This window comes from Tiliqua scincoides, chromosome 1, assembly GCF_035046505.1.
Source record: "Tiliqua scincoides isolate rTilSci1 chromosome 1, rTilSci1.hap2, whole genome shotgun sequence".
Lineage (NCBI taxonomy): Eukaryota > Metazoa > Chordata > Lepidosauria > Squamata > Scincidae > Tiliqua > Tiliqua scincoides.
The window spans coordinates 130,778,505-130,794,258 of record NC_089821.1 but is presented as its reverse complement, the minus strand read 5'-3'; the positions used below and the strand labels follow the sequence as shown (position 1 = coordinate 130,794,258).

Here is a 15,754-nt window from a genome sequence, read left to right as displayed (position 1 = left end):
CTGTAGTGTCTCCACACAATTCCTGTCAAAGGTACATCTTCTTTCTGAGTAGGGAATGCCACTAAACCTACCCGCTAGCCACCTTGCCAACATCTGCGGGGCTTCTCTTCATTGCCGCTGTGCACAGGGTCCTCCCTGCCATCTGTAGCGGAAGCTCAGAAGCACAAGGCTACATGCGCTTCTGGAACGATGTTTGTGAAATTGTAAAGCGTGCTCTGCCACCCAAATGCTAGTTCTGATGCTCAATAGCAGGGGTCTCCAAACTTTTTGGCCAGAGCGCCGCATCAAATATCTGGTGGGGTATGGAGGGCCGGAAAAAAAATTTAAATAAAAAATTTAAATAAATAAATTAGAGATTGAACTTAGATGAGTGAATAAATGAATGAATGGACTCATTCATTCCACCTCTCTGGTCCTCAGAACATCCTCCAGACACAATCAGAGCACAGTTCTGGTCATGTTCAGTTGAGTGGGCCAGAGGCTTTCAGGGAACAAGAGGTTGGCCGCGGGCCGGAAAGAGACTTGCTGCGGGCCACATCTGGCCCTGGGCCAGAGTTTGGAGACCTCTGCTCAATAGGATTAGGCCAATAATCTAAAAGACACACCATCAAACAGCCACTGGAAAACATGCTATGTTGAGGACAGTTGCTCTTCCTGCTAAATATAAGAGAACCACAAGTTGGGAGGTGCTTCTTTAGCATATGGTACCACTTTGGACCACAAGAGGGAGGATAAGATAAGATCTTTATTGGCATATATAACAAACACAACAACACAGCAAAGAGAACAACAGTAGTGAGTACAAGCCTATGATATATAATACATAACTGAATAAGATATATTTGTCCCATATAAAACATAGTGGCCTAACATATAAAATATACTGGATAGCCTCTCTTGGGTCTACTTGCCACCAACAGCTGCAGACTGCCACCCTCTTGGTGATAGGACTGAACACATCATTCAGTTGTTATGGCTTATCACCGCCATCATGAATTTTGAAACCTTTTTCAATTCTGAGGGTGAGCAATCATTTAATAATAATTTTTTCCATATCTGGAAGACCCACCTTATTAACCAGGATGGGCATTAGATAGGTAGAGAGGGCACTATTATGCCGAGGACAATAAAAAAGTATATGCGGGAGAGATTCTACCGACCCCATGTTACAAGGGCAGATACTATCTTGATAGGGAGTTTTATGATACCTACCAACTGTCACCCTTAAGGGAATAACGTTGAACCTTGCCAGGATTATGGCACAATGTTCTGTGGGGTCTGTCAGTGAGGAGAGATAGATTGCCATTTTCCCTAACTGGTATGGGATGGAATAATACAAGGGCGAGCAAAATTTTGTTGCCTGATCATTAAGATCTTGAAATTCAATATCCAATAGTCTGACTGTGATGCTCCGATAGGCCTCAGCATATGTACGTGTTCAGATGGTCTAGTGAGATCCCTATTGTCTCAATTTTCTTTGTTATATAGGTTGACCATGAAGAAAGGTCAAGCTCGCTGAGCATCAAATATAGCAGACTGCCTAGTGGCAAATTGTAATGAATGTGCAACCAATAACGGATGGACAAAAGCCAAGCTCTGGTTAACAAGAGCATTTGCCCTGTTTCCAAGTATATGGTGGCATATGGGGCACACCTAGGTAACCCCAGGATTGCCCTAAGAAATTTTGCCTGGACTCGTTCCAGCTCATGGTTTGCTGCCTTAATCCAAATTGGAATGCCATATAGTAATCGCGCAACTGACTTGGCATTAAAGATCTTAACTGCCGCAGGAATGAAACAATTACCTTTTCTATGGAAAAACCTAAGAATAGCTTGGGAGGTAGCATGGGCTAAGTTAACTGCCAATTTACGATGAGTGCACCAAGATAAATGATATTGGAAGTGTACCCCTAGATCAGGGGTGCTCAATAGGTGGATCGCGATCTACCGGTAGATTGCGAGGCAAAATGAGTAGATCGCAGAGTGCCGACCCCCCCCCTTCAGGTGCCTCTGGAAGGAAACGCCGGGAGTAAGGCCCATTGTACTCAATGGGGCTTACTCCCAGGTAAGTGTGGCTAGGATTGCAGCCTCACAGCCTAGTCCTAGGCATATCTACTCAGGAGTAAGTCCTGTTATACTCAGTGGGGCTCAAGGCACACCAACATACATTGTACACATAAATGCTGTATGTTATGATGGCGCGAACATTGTAAAAAAAACTCTGGTAGATCTCCGGGCCTTGCTGGGTTTCAAAGTAGCTCTGGAGCCAAAAAAGTGTCAGCACCCCTGCCCTAGATATTTAAAACTCTTGACCTGTTCGATTTTCTCACCATTTATATTCCAGGTAAGCAGGTTCCAGGATTTAGAGAACACTAATATCTTCTGGGTATTTAACTCCAATTTATTTTTTGAAAGGTAGGCAGAGTTTCTTTTTAATAGTCCTTTGAGGCCAATTCGTGTTTGAGAAGTCAACACAGCATCGTCTGCATATAATAAAATGGGAATATAGGTTGAACCTAGCTTGGGAAAGTGCCCATCAGCTTTAAGAAAGAAGGAGGCCATATCATTTTAAAAAAGAGTAAAGAGGCAAGGTGCCAGAATGCACCCCTGCTTCACACCCTTCTGCACCGAGATTCTGGGTGTCAACTTCCCAGATGATTTACATTTAACCTGACAAGTCGTCCCCATGTGGAATTTTTTAATAAGGGCTAGGAGCCTGGGATCTAGCTTAAGTCTAGCTAGTTTCTCCTATAGCAGGGCATGGTCTATGGAGGCAAATGCTCCTTTTAGATCTAAAAATGCCGTATACAGTTTTTGCTGATTGCTCTTAATATACTTCTCAATAAGGTGGGCTAAAACTACACAATGACCAAGGGTTGAGAAACCGCTGCAAAAACCGACCTATTCAGGGCCTGGTAACCCTTGGGCAGACATCCAAGCTGATAATTTTGCCAGCAGATGTCTTGCATAAATCTTCCCCAGAACTGAGAGCAAACTGATGGCTCAATAATTGGATGGATCTTGGTGATCTCCTCTTTTATAATCTCCTCTTTTATAAATGGGAACCACCATTACATCAGTTCCGGCATCATGCTGGTTTGATCTATCACTGTGAAGAAGGATGCCAGCATGGGTGCCCACCAATCAGGTTCAATTTTCAGAGCTTCAGGAAGTATCAGATCTAGGCCTGGTGACTTTCCGGACCTTGAGTGGAGAATAACATCCTTCACTTCCTCAGAAGTGACCGGTGGCCAAAATGGCATTTCTTGTAAGGTTGAGTCGGGAGAAGTGACATTACCAATCCCTACCTGCTGAAATAAAGAAGTGTAATAAAAACACCAGGTTTGAGGGGAAATGACCATTGGAGTGGGATTGGGTTTCCGGAGGAACCCTGTCACTATGGACCAGAACTGTTTGGAGTTTTTATGGTTAACTGCTGCTATTAACTTTTTCCATTGCGCAAGAGCATATCTCTGTTTATTTTCTTGAATCAGCAGTCTTAGTTGATTTTTAATGGCAAAATATATATCTGGGATCGTAACTTCCCCAGAAAGTCGGTACTGATGATAAACCTTCCTTACCTGGTTTTTAAGCTTCACACAGTCACTATCAAACCAAGAAGATGGCTTTGAATTCTTTCTTTTGGTTTCACTTTCAGGATTAGGGATTAAGGAAAATGAGAGATAGGTAATTACAGTGCCTCATAGATTTTGTCGCTTCCAGGGGGGGTGTGATTTCCTCATCATACTTGTTCTATAATTTGGGCAGATCTCAGCTTGTAATAACTTCCTCGCTTTTTGGTAATATTATTCCAAAAGACTTTTTGACAGAGTTCGTAGCTGGCCCTGCTACGCTCAGTCAGAAGACTGAGACTGGCCACCACTCATGCTTATCTTCAGGAGTAGTGTGAAATGGTCACTTATTATAAAATCATCGACTGAAAACTCCATTACATTAGGCCTTAAGGTGGAAGGAATCAAGAAATAGTCAATCACACTGGAACCCTTGGCTGAGGCAAATGTGAATTCACCTGAGTTACTAAATTCAGCAAGCTCATTCAGCCAAATTTTACTGAATTTAACACAGAAATTACAGCTGGTATCCTTCAGTCTCGGAAGACTATGGGATCGCGCTCTGAATGGTGGTTCTGGAACAGTGTCCTCTCCAGTGCGCGAAGCCTGGGTAAGGTAGATATGGAGGATAGGCTGTAACCCATGCAGCAAATCCCCCCTCTCCGCATCGCTGAAATGGTCCAATGGAAAGGCAGAAGCCAGTACGGTTGGTTCCAGCGGCATCGCAGGAGTTGCCAGAACGTGACTGTGTTCAGCCATGAACTGCCTCAGGGACTCCGGCTCCGGATTTTACCTCGAGGTTGGCTCCTGAAACCTTTTCCATAATTGGATGTAGCCAAAAGGCAGTGGAGGTTTGGGATCAGAGTTTTCCTTCTCTCAGATGAGCTGCCTTCCCAGGCTAATGAGTCCCATCTACTGTTTAGTCGCCTCTTACGACAAGTACAGCCAAACCGAGGGCCTATTCTTATCCCCAGCCCCCACAGAAATTGGCCATCTGAATACCTGCTATGTTATAATGTTTGTCCTTGGAGCTTCTACCCAAAATTAAGGTGTCCAAGAAGGAGGCCTCCGTGTCAATGACTAGGGTTTTATAGAAAACTAGATCCCCGTCGCCAACCCTGGCATTCATATCTCCAGCAAATAAGCACTCAGTTGATTGGAGGAAAAACTTCCTCCAATTCCTCGGCCAGTATGGCCAAACAGCTACAGAACTGAAAAAGGTCGGAATTATTCTGGCTGGGAGGAGCATATACATTGATTATTACTGGAGTTTCACTGAGTAACAGTTTAACCACTTGAAAATTATTACTGGTTTCCTTAGTGGCGGCAATTTCTGAATTTATTTTAGGGGGCACAAGAATGGCTAATCCAGCTTGAGCTCGACCCTTGGCATTGTTTTTATAAGCAGGTAAGGCAAGGTTTCTCAAACCGTGGGTTGGGACCCACTTGGTGGGTCGCGAACTGAGGCCAGGTGGGTCATGGAAAGATGCGTGCGGCCATCTTGGAAACTGGCAAATTAGGCAGCCGGTGCCATCTTGGAAGCTGGAACTGCCTTTGCCTAAGCATGTTCTGTATCTGTGTGGCCATCTTGGAGGCTGGCAAATTAGGCAGGCAGCGCCATCTTGGAAGCTGGAACTGCCTTTGCCTCAACTTTCTGTGTATGTGCAACACCATCTTGGAGGCTGGCAAACAGGGCAGGCAGCCATCTTGAAGCTGGAACTGCCTTTGCCTCAGCTTGCCTGTATGTAGTCAAAGCTCCTCCCAGGAGCAAAAGGGCGGCTTGCACAGGCGCACAGGAGTGAGTGTGGCTGCTGAGTATCTCAGGGAGCCCTGCTGGATTACTGAGGTGGGCTGCAGCCTCTCCCTGCAAATGGGGGGCAGGTTTGTTTGTTTTGCTTTCTCTCTCACCACCTCCTTCCAGCTCAAGCTCTGCCCTGTGATCCAGCCCCCTCTCCCCCCACTTGCATCCAGCTCTGCCCTTCCCACCCCCCTCCAGACACTTAAACCTCAGCAGAACTCTGAAATGGGGGAGGTTTAAATATGTGTCAAGATTTAAATGGATTTTTTCTCCTTATACTTTGCTATTGGAAAATGGCTGAGAAATAACCCAACCCAAGCTAATAAAACACCATGAGATACTCTCCCTTTAATACAGTGAACAGGTGGGATGCTTGGTAGCAATGGGGGGTGTGTGTGGTGAGAATTGAAACAAGCTTCTGAGCTGGTCTATTTTCTCTTGTCATTTGCAGTTTATGAACTACTAGGTGAGAAAAGTGATGTCACTTCCAACCATGGCATAACTTCCAGGTTGATGACATCCCTTCCGGTGGGTCCCGGACAGATTGTCATTCTGCAAAGTGGGTCCCGGTCTAAAAGTTGTGAGAACCACTGAGGTAAGGTATAGGTTTTGAAATCCTTAACCTGAAAAGGGGTCAAAGAGGGAGGAGTTTTGAATGCTCCTTCATGTAAAACATCACACAAATAAAACACCTAACATATGAAAAGGACAGGCTGTGATTCTACCTGCTTCCTGCTATGCTAGTTTCCTACTTGCAGGGAAGATTTCTTTCTTTTTAAAAATAACAAAGGGCAACATTAAAAAAATAAATTCCCCCTTCACATGTACAATCCAAGATGGTACAGCCTAAATTCTATCAGGTTCGGTCTCGACTCCCTCTCCAGAACAGACCTCATTCTCTTCAAAGCACAAGCCTTCTTGCCCTTTCCCTCTCTATTAGACCACCCATTACATTACCTCACACTTGCCACGAAGACCTGTTTCTTGAAGCCGTGACCAAATGCTCTGAATTCTCCCTGCATGTTCAGGGTGACTGTTCGTGTTGCCACAAGTACACTGGTGTTTTAGCATCAAAGTGTCATACACAAGGCCTGCATTCAGGGATGCAAAAATCACTTAGTATGCAATTATATTAGAACGTTCAGAAAACATATTTTGTAGTAGAACATTTTGAATTCAGTTCTAGTTTTAAGCAAAAGAAAAATACACATGACTACTGTATTTTAAAAAACACATCCTAAATACTAGGCCTGTTAGAACAGATATGGTCAGGTACTAAAAAGATACTTTACAAACAACTAACCTTGTTATATTTTCCAAAATTTCCTTGTAATACAAGGATAGTATTGGTAGAGGTGTTTGTTTCCAGTAAGATAGGATTACAGCCAAAGTCTTACAGAATACAATGGGCTTACTTCTGAATAAAATAAGTAACATCAGTTGCAAATATCTAAGTCAGCCATTTTCAACCACTGTGCTGTGGCACACTGGTGTGCCGCGAATGGTCTGAAGGTGTGCCATGGAAGTTTGGCGGAGGGTCATTTATTTGTAGAGCCTTTGGGGGATGTTAGCCCCCCACCAGCAGTGTGATGTTCCTTGCCAATTGCCAAAAAACCTATGGTGTGCCTTGACCATTTTAGTACCTTGTCAGTGTACTAAATCTCACCCTGAGATTAAAAAGCTTGAAAATCACTAAGTATTGGATAGTTAAGTGAGGACATTCTATACCTCTATAAAGTAGCAACATAACATTTTAAAAGTAAAATTAAAGAATGTGAAACTAAGCAAAGTATTTGGATTAACAATGGTATCAACAAATTCTGTCTCATACACATTTACTGGAGTATACAATGTAGTTCAATGTCTGTATTTCCAAGATTGCTTAGCCTCTATATATCACAGGCCTACAAAACTGGGGGTCAGAAAATTTTTTCCAAAACTTTATGGTGGTTTGATATGAGTTTGGGGTGCTGATTTCAAAAATAGCAACCATTTTGCCCTATCGCGTCTAGTTTTGGAGATAAAGTATAGCCTCATTAGTGAATGGTTCAAGCAGCTTCCTCATGAGGAAGCCATGATGTAGGCTTCCTCATGAGGAAGGTGCTTGAACCATTCACTAAAGAGGCTATGCCGTGTCTCCAAAACTAGATGTGATAGGGCAAAACGGATGCCATTTTTGGAATTGGCACCCCAAATATACCCAGGAATTGGTGTAACGTTTAAGGAAACAAAATGTGTGTTGGCCTGTGTAATTACAGCAGCAGACGAAAGGAAACCTAAGGTGTGCATTTTTATTATTTTATTTGTCTGTGCTACTAAGCAGAATAAAGAAATACATTCTCTCATAGATGCATTATCTAATAAAACCTGGTTCTCATTAAAATGTTACACTTCAGCAAACAAGACAAAAATACAATGTAAGGTAGAGGTCAGGGTAGAAGTCAGACAAATACAAAAATTACTTGGTCATGCTCTATTATGGGAATCACTATTAAACTTACTATAAGTCACTAAAAATTTATTAGATTAAGTTTTGAAGAACAAAGCATTATGAAAATGAGGCAAAGTACTATCAATACAAAGTACTGCTTTTAAAATAAATCCAATGATAGTTTTTTAAAGTTTAGTTTTTGGGGTGTGTGTGTGTGTGTGTGTGTGTGAGTGAGAGAGAGAGAGAGAGAGAGAGAGAGAGAGAGAGAGAGAGAGAGAGAGAGAGAGAGAAATGGTTATCCTGGATATGGAACAAGGGCTTCCATGTTGGTTTTGGTGTATGTTTTAAAGTTATAATTGCATTGAAAGCCCCCGAAAGTACAGACGTTATGAAAGAACTTCTAGTAATAACATTTCCAGGACTACAGACTCCACACCTTTCTTCCTTCCCAATTCTCACTAGGCAATTCTGTATTCTACCAAGTTTCTTCCATGAGTGGCAGAGGAAACACTGAACTGTTCATAGCAATTGTGCCTCAATAACACTTCTCCTGATCTTCAAAACCAATAGTCAGATATTTGGGACTTTCAACAAATTCAACTGACATTTCATACCATGAAAATAATTTTGCAAATTACCTGTTGTGAATTGTGGCTTGCAGGGTGGCTCCTGTACAGACATGGGAAAGTTAGCAGAGGCAGGTGAAGACTGGGCACGAGAAAGTGGCCGATGTCCACCAAATGATACTGGGATGCCAGCAGCTTCCATAGAGGCCTGGTAATTCCTCAGTTGGTGAATGCGTTGCTGCTCCAGTAAGAGGGCTTGCTGTTAGGAAGGATGGATTGTACTATCACTATGAGGATGCATCAGTGATTTCAAAACTTGGGAGCTGGAATTACTACTGGCTTTGTGACAATGAATCCTGTCTCAGCCATACTAACCAATACAACCAAACATTAATTAAAATGCATGGCTGATAAAGCTAAAATTTCAAGCCTTTTAGAAGTCAACAAAGTACTGAGGGAAATGAGAAACAAACATCTGTGAGAGCTAAGAAGCAGGGCAAAGAAGCAGTGGCACTTACATCCCCCATTCTCAAAGTCACACTTCCACACATAAAACATAGAAATAAAATACAACACAAAAAGGAGAAAGAATAGGAAAGCAAGATGAATAAAAGCTGAATGGGGGAGTGGAGTAACAGCCCAATCCTAAGCTCCGAAAATGGCTGCTGCCACATCCTGCGTGCCACAGGCCACCGCAGGTGGTACCTGGGCTTGCACAGTGTGCACAGGCACTAAGCCGCTGCATTGAGCTCAGGATTGGGCTCTAAGAGAGAACAGATTTAGAAAGAGAGATGAAGTAAAACATATATAAAGGCAAATGCATTTCCCTTAAGCAAGAGGTAGTTGGACGAAGTCAAGTACACAACTGCTACTTATGGATTACTGTTTTTTGTTCAAATCTGTTGCACAAGAGCATCCTTGGTTTCAAATATTAGACCAGGTCTATGTAATTTTATATATTCTATTTCTATCTCTATCTCTAATAAGCAGCATACATACAAATCTTCAAGCAAAGGCTGGATCTAAAGGAAGACAAATCAATCTTCCCACTTTCCATAGCAAAGCATCCGTCTGTGGGTGTCACGGGGTGGGGCAAGTGCCTTTCCCCTTAAGATGGCAAAAAAATGTTCACACAAGCAGCAGGAGCAGTGCTTTCACTTCATGCAAGAGTACATGAGGTCCTACCCAATACTCATTAATGAAGAAGTGCTTACTACAGTCTACTTTACCTGTCTGAATAGTAGCTCCTGCTCAGCTTGCCTCTGCCCTGGTTCCAGTTCTTGTTGCAACTCTCCGTCTTCATCACTCTCAACAGGTTCTTGCTTCACCTGAACCATATTGGTCAACCCTTGAATGTCCTTTTGGTTTGTTAGTCTATCAATATACGGATCCTCTAAAAACGCCTGATGTTCTCGTAATTCTTCTTCAGTCTCTTCAGGATGGCTTTCATGCTGGCGGGAAGACTCATTTGATTTTGGTATCATCTGAAAATATTGTTCAAAATTTACTGCTCAAAGAGAGGTATTTGGATCAGAATACAGTCTTAACCACTTAAAATAGTGAAGAGTTGGGTGAATTATTTAACAAACATGAAATTCCTAGACCACATGTATGCAACAGGCTAGTTTTTTAGATAAATTCACAGAACGGAACAAGTATGTATCTTGGCAACTTACTATAGTATGTTCACTCTCTTTTTTGGCATTTCTTCTGTTTATGCACACTCTCTCTCTCTCTCTCTCTCTCTCTCTCACTCACTCACTCACTCACTCACTCACTCACTCACTCACTAAAACATACTGTTAGCTGCTCCACCTGTTATGTTCAACCATTCAGGACATTTAGGGCAGGGGAAATATTCAGATTACAGCAGATATGCAGTAAATATCTAAGCATTTAAGGATTTTATCACCAATTAAAGCATAAGAATATGTTGTACTATACATCTTCATTACTATACTGTTTAGCCGTATTAAACTTTGCAAGCTGCATCCAGAAAAGCTTTCAAATTCTGCAAAGCAACTATGCAAAGAACACATGCACTTTCAGCTGAAAAGAATAATGTATGTAATCAATAGTTTATTCAGTATCTATTCTTCTTCTTTGACTTGGGATCAATATAAAGGCAGTAGTACAAAATACTCATAATGCTTGAATGTGTTCTTGTCTTCTTAACCTTCTACTCAAGGCTGTAAGACATCTGATGTGACAACAGGGTAAAGCGCAATAAAAATTACAAGAACGTTCAGTCCTGTGCTAACCTCTAAAATGATTTTGCAAACTACAGCTTTCCTTTCTTATGCTCAACTCAGAATGTTGCTTTATTAACAGTAACAGTCAGGACTAATCTACCTCTGCAGCCGCTACAAGCGGCTTCAACGGTGGCTGATTTTGGGCGGGCATGGGATGCCTGTCACCTTGAGTGCACTACCACCTCCCTCCAACTGCCACCTCTTTCCCTCAGTCCAAGCATAATTGGCTGTGTGACAGTGTAAGCATGAAGCTGATCATTCTCCTATTTACCAGGTTCATTGTGCACTGTGTTGAAGGTGTTGTGTCGAAGTGTTTCACCAGAAGTCAAATACTTCCAGGTTTCAAAACAGCACGCGAGGAGCACAGTAAGAGTTTCAGTTGTTGTTCGCTTTGTTGTTTGCTTTGCTTTGCTTTTGCTTTGCTTGCACAGGGGTAGCAGACCAAAGCCTGCATCAGGTGGTCTTTCAGGTCGATTCTCCCCCCCCCCAAAAAAACACACATACAAATGAATCGTTATTTTATCTTGAGTGTAATAACACTTGGCATACATTTCTTCACAAGTATCTCTTCCCTAGGCGATGCCTGAAACATTGGTTGTTGCAGTGACTGCAATTCATGAAATATAAAGAATGTCATTATCAGTAGCATAGCTAATGGGGGCTAGGGGTCAATTACCCCAGGTGCTGAGGGGGTGTCAGGGAGGCCTTCTGAGGCCCAGAAAAGTTATGTGAGACCTCCCCAAGGCACAGAAGGCCTGCCAGAGGCCTTAGAAAGGCACTTTCAGTTTTTGCTGAAAACCGGAAGTAACTTTCTAAGGCCTTCTTGGGGGGGGGGGGGATAAAAAATGTTGTGCCTCTGGCTGCCAGATGGCATAGCTATGCCACTGTGCCAAATATAATTAATACTTGGATCATAGTCTTGAGAATAATTATTGCCAGCGTTTTTTTTTAATTTTAAATCATGGAAGCAATTTTTCAAAATTGATAGGAACAGAAACTGACATGGTTTTAATGTTTTTAAAATATACCATAGACTCTGATTATGATTATGCCATAGATTCTGTACTTTGTTAGAGAGTACATTTATTATTTATTTATTTATAGAATTTATATCCCGCCTTTCTGTTCCAGTAAAGGGCATTCAAGGCAGCTTACAAAAGAAATAAAATAAAAACATAAAATATATAAATATATATATAAAATAAAACATTTTAAAAAACAATAAAACTTGGAACCCAAAATTAAAATAAATAAATAAATCCACTCACTCTATTAATGGTGGCTGCACTCCCACCCCCCAACTCCCTTGAGATGTCAAACACATTACCCTTTGGCAGGGTTGACCCATAAACCACACAACCTCGACCACACACTCCACTCGGCATTCAGTCACTCTCACCTCACTATTAAATTATTACTACATACAACACCCCCTCTCACTGAACTCTCCCACCCCCTGTCCCCCTCTCACGGAGCCAGAAGTTTCCACCTTCTCCCCTGTCCCTCTCTCACCAAGACAGAGGACACCAGCTTCTCCTTGAGTTCCTTAATCCAAAACCAAAGGTTAACACTCCTGAATCACAACCAAAACTCACTCACATGACACCTCCTCAACCACCCATACACAATCCTGCATTCAGTCTCACACAAACCCTCCTGCTGACACAATGCCTCCTAACCCCTTCCAGGTGTCCAATCATTAAACAGCACAGTACTGCATAAAAGGGGAGGGTACAGTGCTGGCGATCAGGGATCCAAAGATGATGAGCCGCTCAGCAACAACAGCCACAACAAGGAGTCATACAGCCTCCTGATCCACTGTCTTCATCCACGGGCAAAGAGCCCTTCGGCTCACGCCAGAGGCTGATGTACCTGAAGATGTGCAGAGGAGGAGGAGAAAAGGCAGATGGAGTCCAGTAGCAGGCTCCACTGGTGTTCCACTCCTTCTCCTTGTCCTTCTGCAGCCTTCTCTCCCAGCTGTTCCACTGAGTGCAGGTTGTTCTCTCTCCATTCAATCTTCACTCACTAAATACTTATTAATAATAGTATTTATATACTGTGCATTTTTCCACCATTTTTATTTGAAATTTGAGAATTTCAGAGTTGATGAGAGAGTTGATGCTCTCTCTCTCCACACACACACAAAGTATGCCCAAAGAAAAAGAAAATCAGTCAATAAAGTTTGAGAAAAGTGTTCTATGAAACGAAATGTCCCATGAAATAAGCAAAAAGAGAAAAAATAGACAACAATCTGATAATTCCTTATACTGTTCAAGCGTCTTTAAAGTTTAAATAACAAGAAAAGATGGAATTATTCTTAATAAAACAGCTTTGTATATAATATTGTAGAAGCAGCATTTATACTGCTTTTCGACACCCCTAGCATGCAAACAGAAACTTCAGTATTTGCAACATTTTCAATTTTTAAAAGAAGTCTTTTATTTAAAAAAAAAACAAAAAAAACAACTACAACATACACAGATAATAATTACTTCATATATCCTTTAAAAGGAAAGACTTGTAAAGAGTAATCCAACTAAGGGAGCAATCCTAACCAACTATCCAGCACTGACTTAGCTGTGCCAGTGGGGCATGTGCTGCATCCTGCCATTGGGGGCAGTCATGGAGGCTTCCTCAAGGCAAGGCAATGTTTGTTTCCTTACCTCGGAGTTGCATTACCCTTAAGTCAGTGCTGGAAAGTTGGTTACGATTGCAGCCTAAGGCTGCAAACCTACACACACTTTCATGGGTATAAGTGTGAGCTATTACTTCTGATACTTCTGATACTTCTAATAAGCTATTACTTCTAAATAGACATGCATAGGATTGTGCTCTAAATGGTGAAAATTGATAAAATAATGGAGTGCATTATAAGATTTCACAGAATGCAGCTATTTCACCAGAAGCTTCTTCCTTAAGCAGACAGAACATTGTGCTCATGCATGGACCCATTCCTCTCATGCACCTGAAGATGTGGGGAGGAGGAGGAGAAAAGACAGATAACATCCAGCAGCTGGCTCTGCAAAGGGCTCCCTAGACTCTCCACCCCCACCCTCCAGGACTCTGGCGCTGGCTAGAGGCAAGTTTTAAAAAACCCTCCCGTCCCCAGCAGCAGCACAAACTTGGGGATCGTGTCATTGCCTTCTGCCCCTTAAAGGGGTAGAGATAACTTATTCCCTGGCTGGTGGTTTGGGAATCACTACCTTACAGGAATGCAACACTTCTGCTTGTGGAAGAAGCTTCTGAGGATGGAGTTGCATTCGGTGAAATCTCGGGATATAAGCCAGTAATGGCAACCGGACTGTGTCAGCCAAAGGTATCTATGGAAGCAGCAGTTCTGTTAAGGTGGTCTTGCCATGAAGAAGAATGAATTCAAACGGTTTTCAGAATGCTCTAGAGATGCAGCAGTGTTGACATATTGCTCAGTGTGTGGCACAAAACAAGCTACTATCTGTAACTGATGTTTGAGTGGTCATCTGAGGGTACACACACACACGGTTCTACACTGTGTAAAGTCTGGGAACATTTCAGAACTTGAGTCACAAAGCTGGCAATCTCGAGAGGAGAATTTTTTTTTTTTTAGTATTGGCCTGAAAATGCCTTCCCTTCCCTGCCACACACACTGTCATAGCTTGTCTAGAATACTATGAAAGGGGCTAAGTTTTAGCAATTTTCAGAGGCTTGGAGAACACAATTTAGAGGGGGAAACTCATCAGATATGCAATTGGCTGAAGCCTTCATTCTGCTGTTCCCAGAATGCCCCTTTGAACAAGACTTTATTAGACAAACAAAGTTGCAGGCTCTACCATCATCATCATCATCAACCCATTTCTGACTGGACCACAGTGTATACATTTGATCCCTGTTGCACATATGCAACGTTAGGCAAAAATGGCTTAAGAATACTTATACAGTGGATCCTCCTTATTCGCAGGCTCAATATTCAGGGATTTCAGTATCCACAGATGCCAAGCCTGTAGCTGGAGGGCCGTAGATGACCTACTGGAAGTGTCTTCTGGTTGCATTCGGGAGGTGTTGTGGGAGGTAGCACATGGCCTCCCGGTACCTCAGAAGGCCTCCTGGTCATGACTGGAAGGCACTTCTAGTTCACACCGGCAATTTCCGGTTGGGTCCGGAAGGTTTTCTAAAATGCTGCTTTATGATCCAATCTGAGGAATCCTTTGGAAATCCATGGTTATATAAGGGCGATACGGAAGTGGAGCCAGGATTGTGATTGGAGTATCCACCAGAGAGATATTTAACCACTCCACATCCATTCTGAAGAGTGCATAGAACTTAGAGGAAGGTCTGTGCACTTCCCCGTTCTTAGCTGGATTGGCCAGCTTCTCCTCCAGTAACATCAAGAACGACCTTGGGAGAAGGAAGCCAGGAGCAACATCCCACTGCAGGGAATACTGAGCTGCATCCCCACACCCCCCTTGTCAGGTTGGTCATTCTGTTGGAGCTCCAAGACCCTCATAAACTTTTGGAGCATTTTCTGGTAGAACTATGGTGGGAAAAGACAGGATTCCTGTGTCTCATCCTCCGATAGCTCCCCTTCCTCAATTGCAGAATCAGATATGTAGTCCTGTGACTCAAGGGAGTCTGGTTCCATTGAGACTCTTAGCTTCTGTTGGGAAGGGGAACTACACTCCCGCTGGCCTAAGCTCTGTGCTTTGGCAAGCTCTGGCTCTAAGTTCATATCCAGTGTACCCTGTTTGGGGGGGGGGGGGAGGTCTTGCTCTATTCAACTGTCCATGTACTGGATGTTCAACATCCAGTTTGTTCCTTTGAAGGAACAAAATGGTCCAGCCTGGCCTTGAATTCTCCCAAGTACATCCCTTGCTGACTTGGAAATCACTGTGGGAAAGGTTGGGCGGGATGGAAGAAAGCAGAGGCTCCAGGGAGGTGATCCTCTGCTCCTCTAATGGACTGTCTAACATAATGGAGCACTCAGTGCTGGTGTGGGTTGATTAGTCAAGTCCTCTGCCCTTTGGTCTTACCCTGGCTCCTCTTACAACCCCAATAACCCCTGGTCCAAAGGAGGGGCACTCATCTACTCCAGTTGGGTTGCCTCCTTGCCAGCCCCAAGGGTAAGCAGGGAGCCTGTGGCAGCTGTGGTAAACAAACCCTGCA

General features: G+C 42.9%; 1 protein-coding gene across 3 annotated transcripts in view; it reads right to left on the bottom strand.

Annotated features, from left to right (window-relative positions):
* Window positions 1-15,754, bottom strand: part of HDAC4 (histone deacetylase 4) — a 183,269-nt gene that overhangs the window by 50,163 nt on the left and 117,352 nt on the right. For all 3 annotated transcript variants that reach the window (XM_066628010.1, XM_066628098.1, XM_066628183.1), the window contains 3 exons: window positions 9,596-9,850; window positions 8,439-8,625; window positions 6,327-6,460 (listed from right to left, as the gene is read on the bottom strand). In XM_066628010.1, coding sequence (XP_066484107.1) covers window positions 6,327-6,460; window positions 8,439-8,625; window positions 9,596-9,850 — 576 coding nt within the window. The remainder of the gene's footprint in view (window positions 1-6,326; window positions 6,461-8,438; window positions 8,626-9,595; window positions 9,851-15,754) is intronic.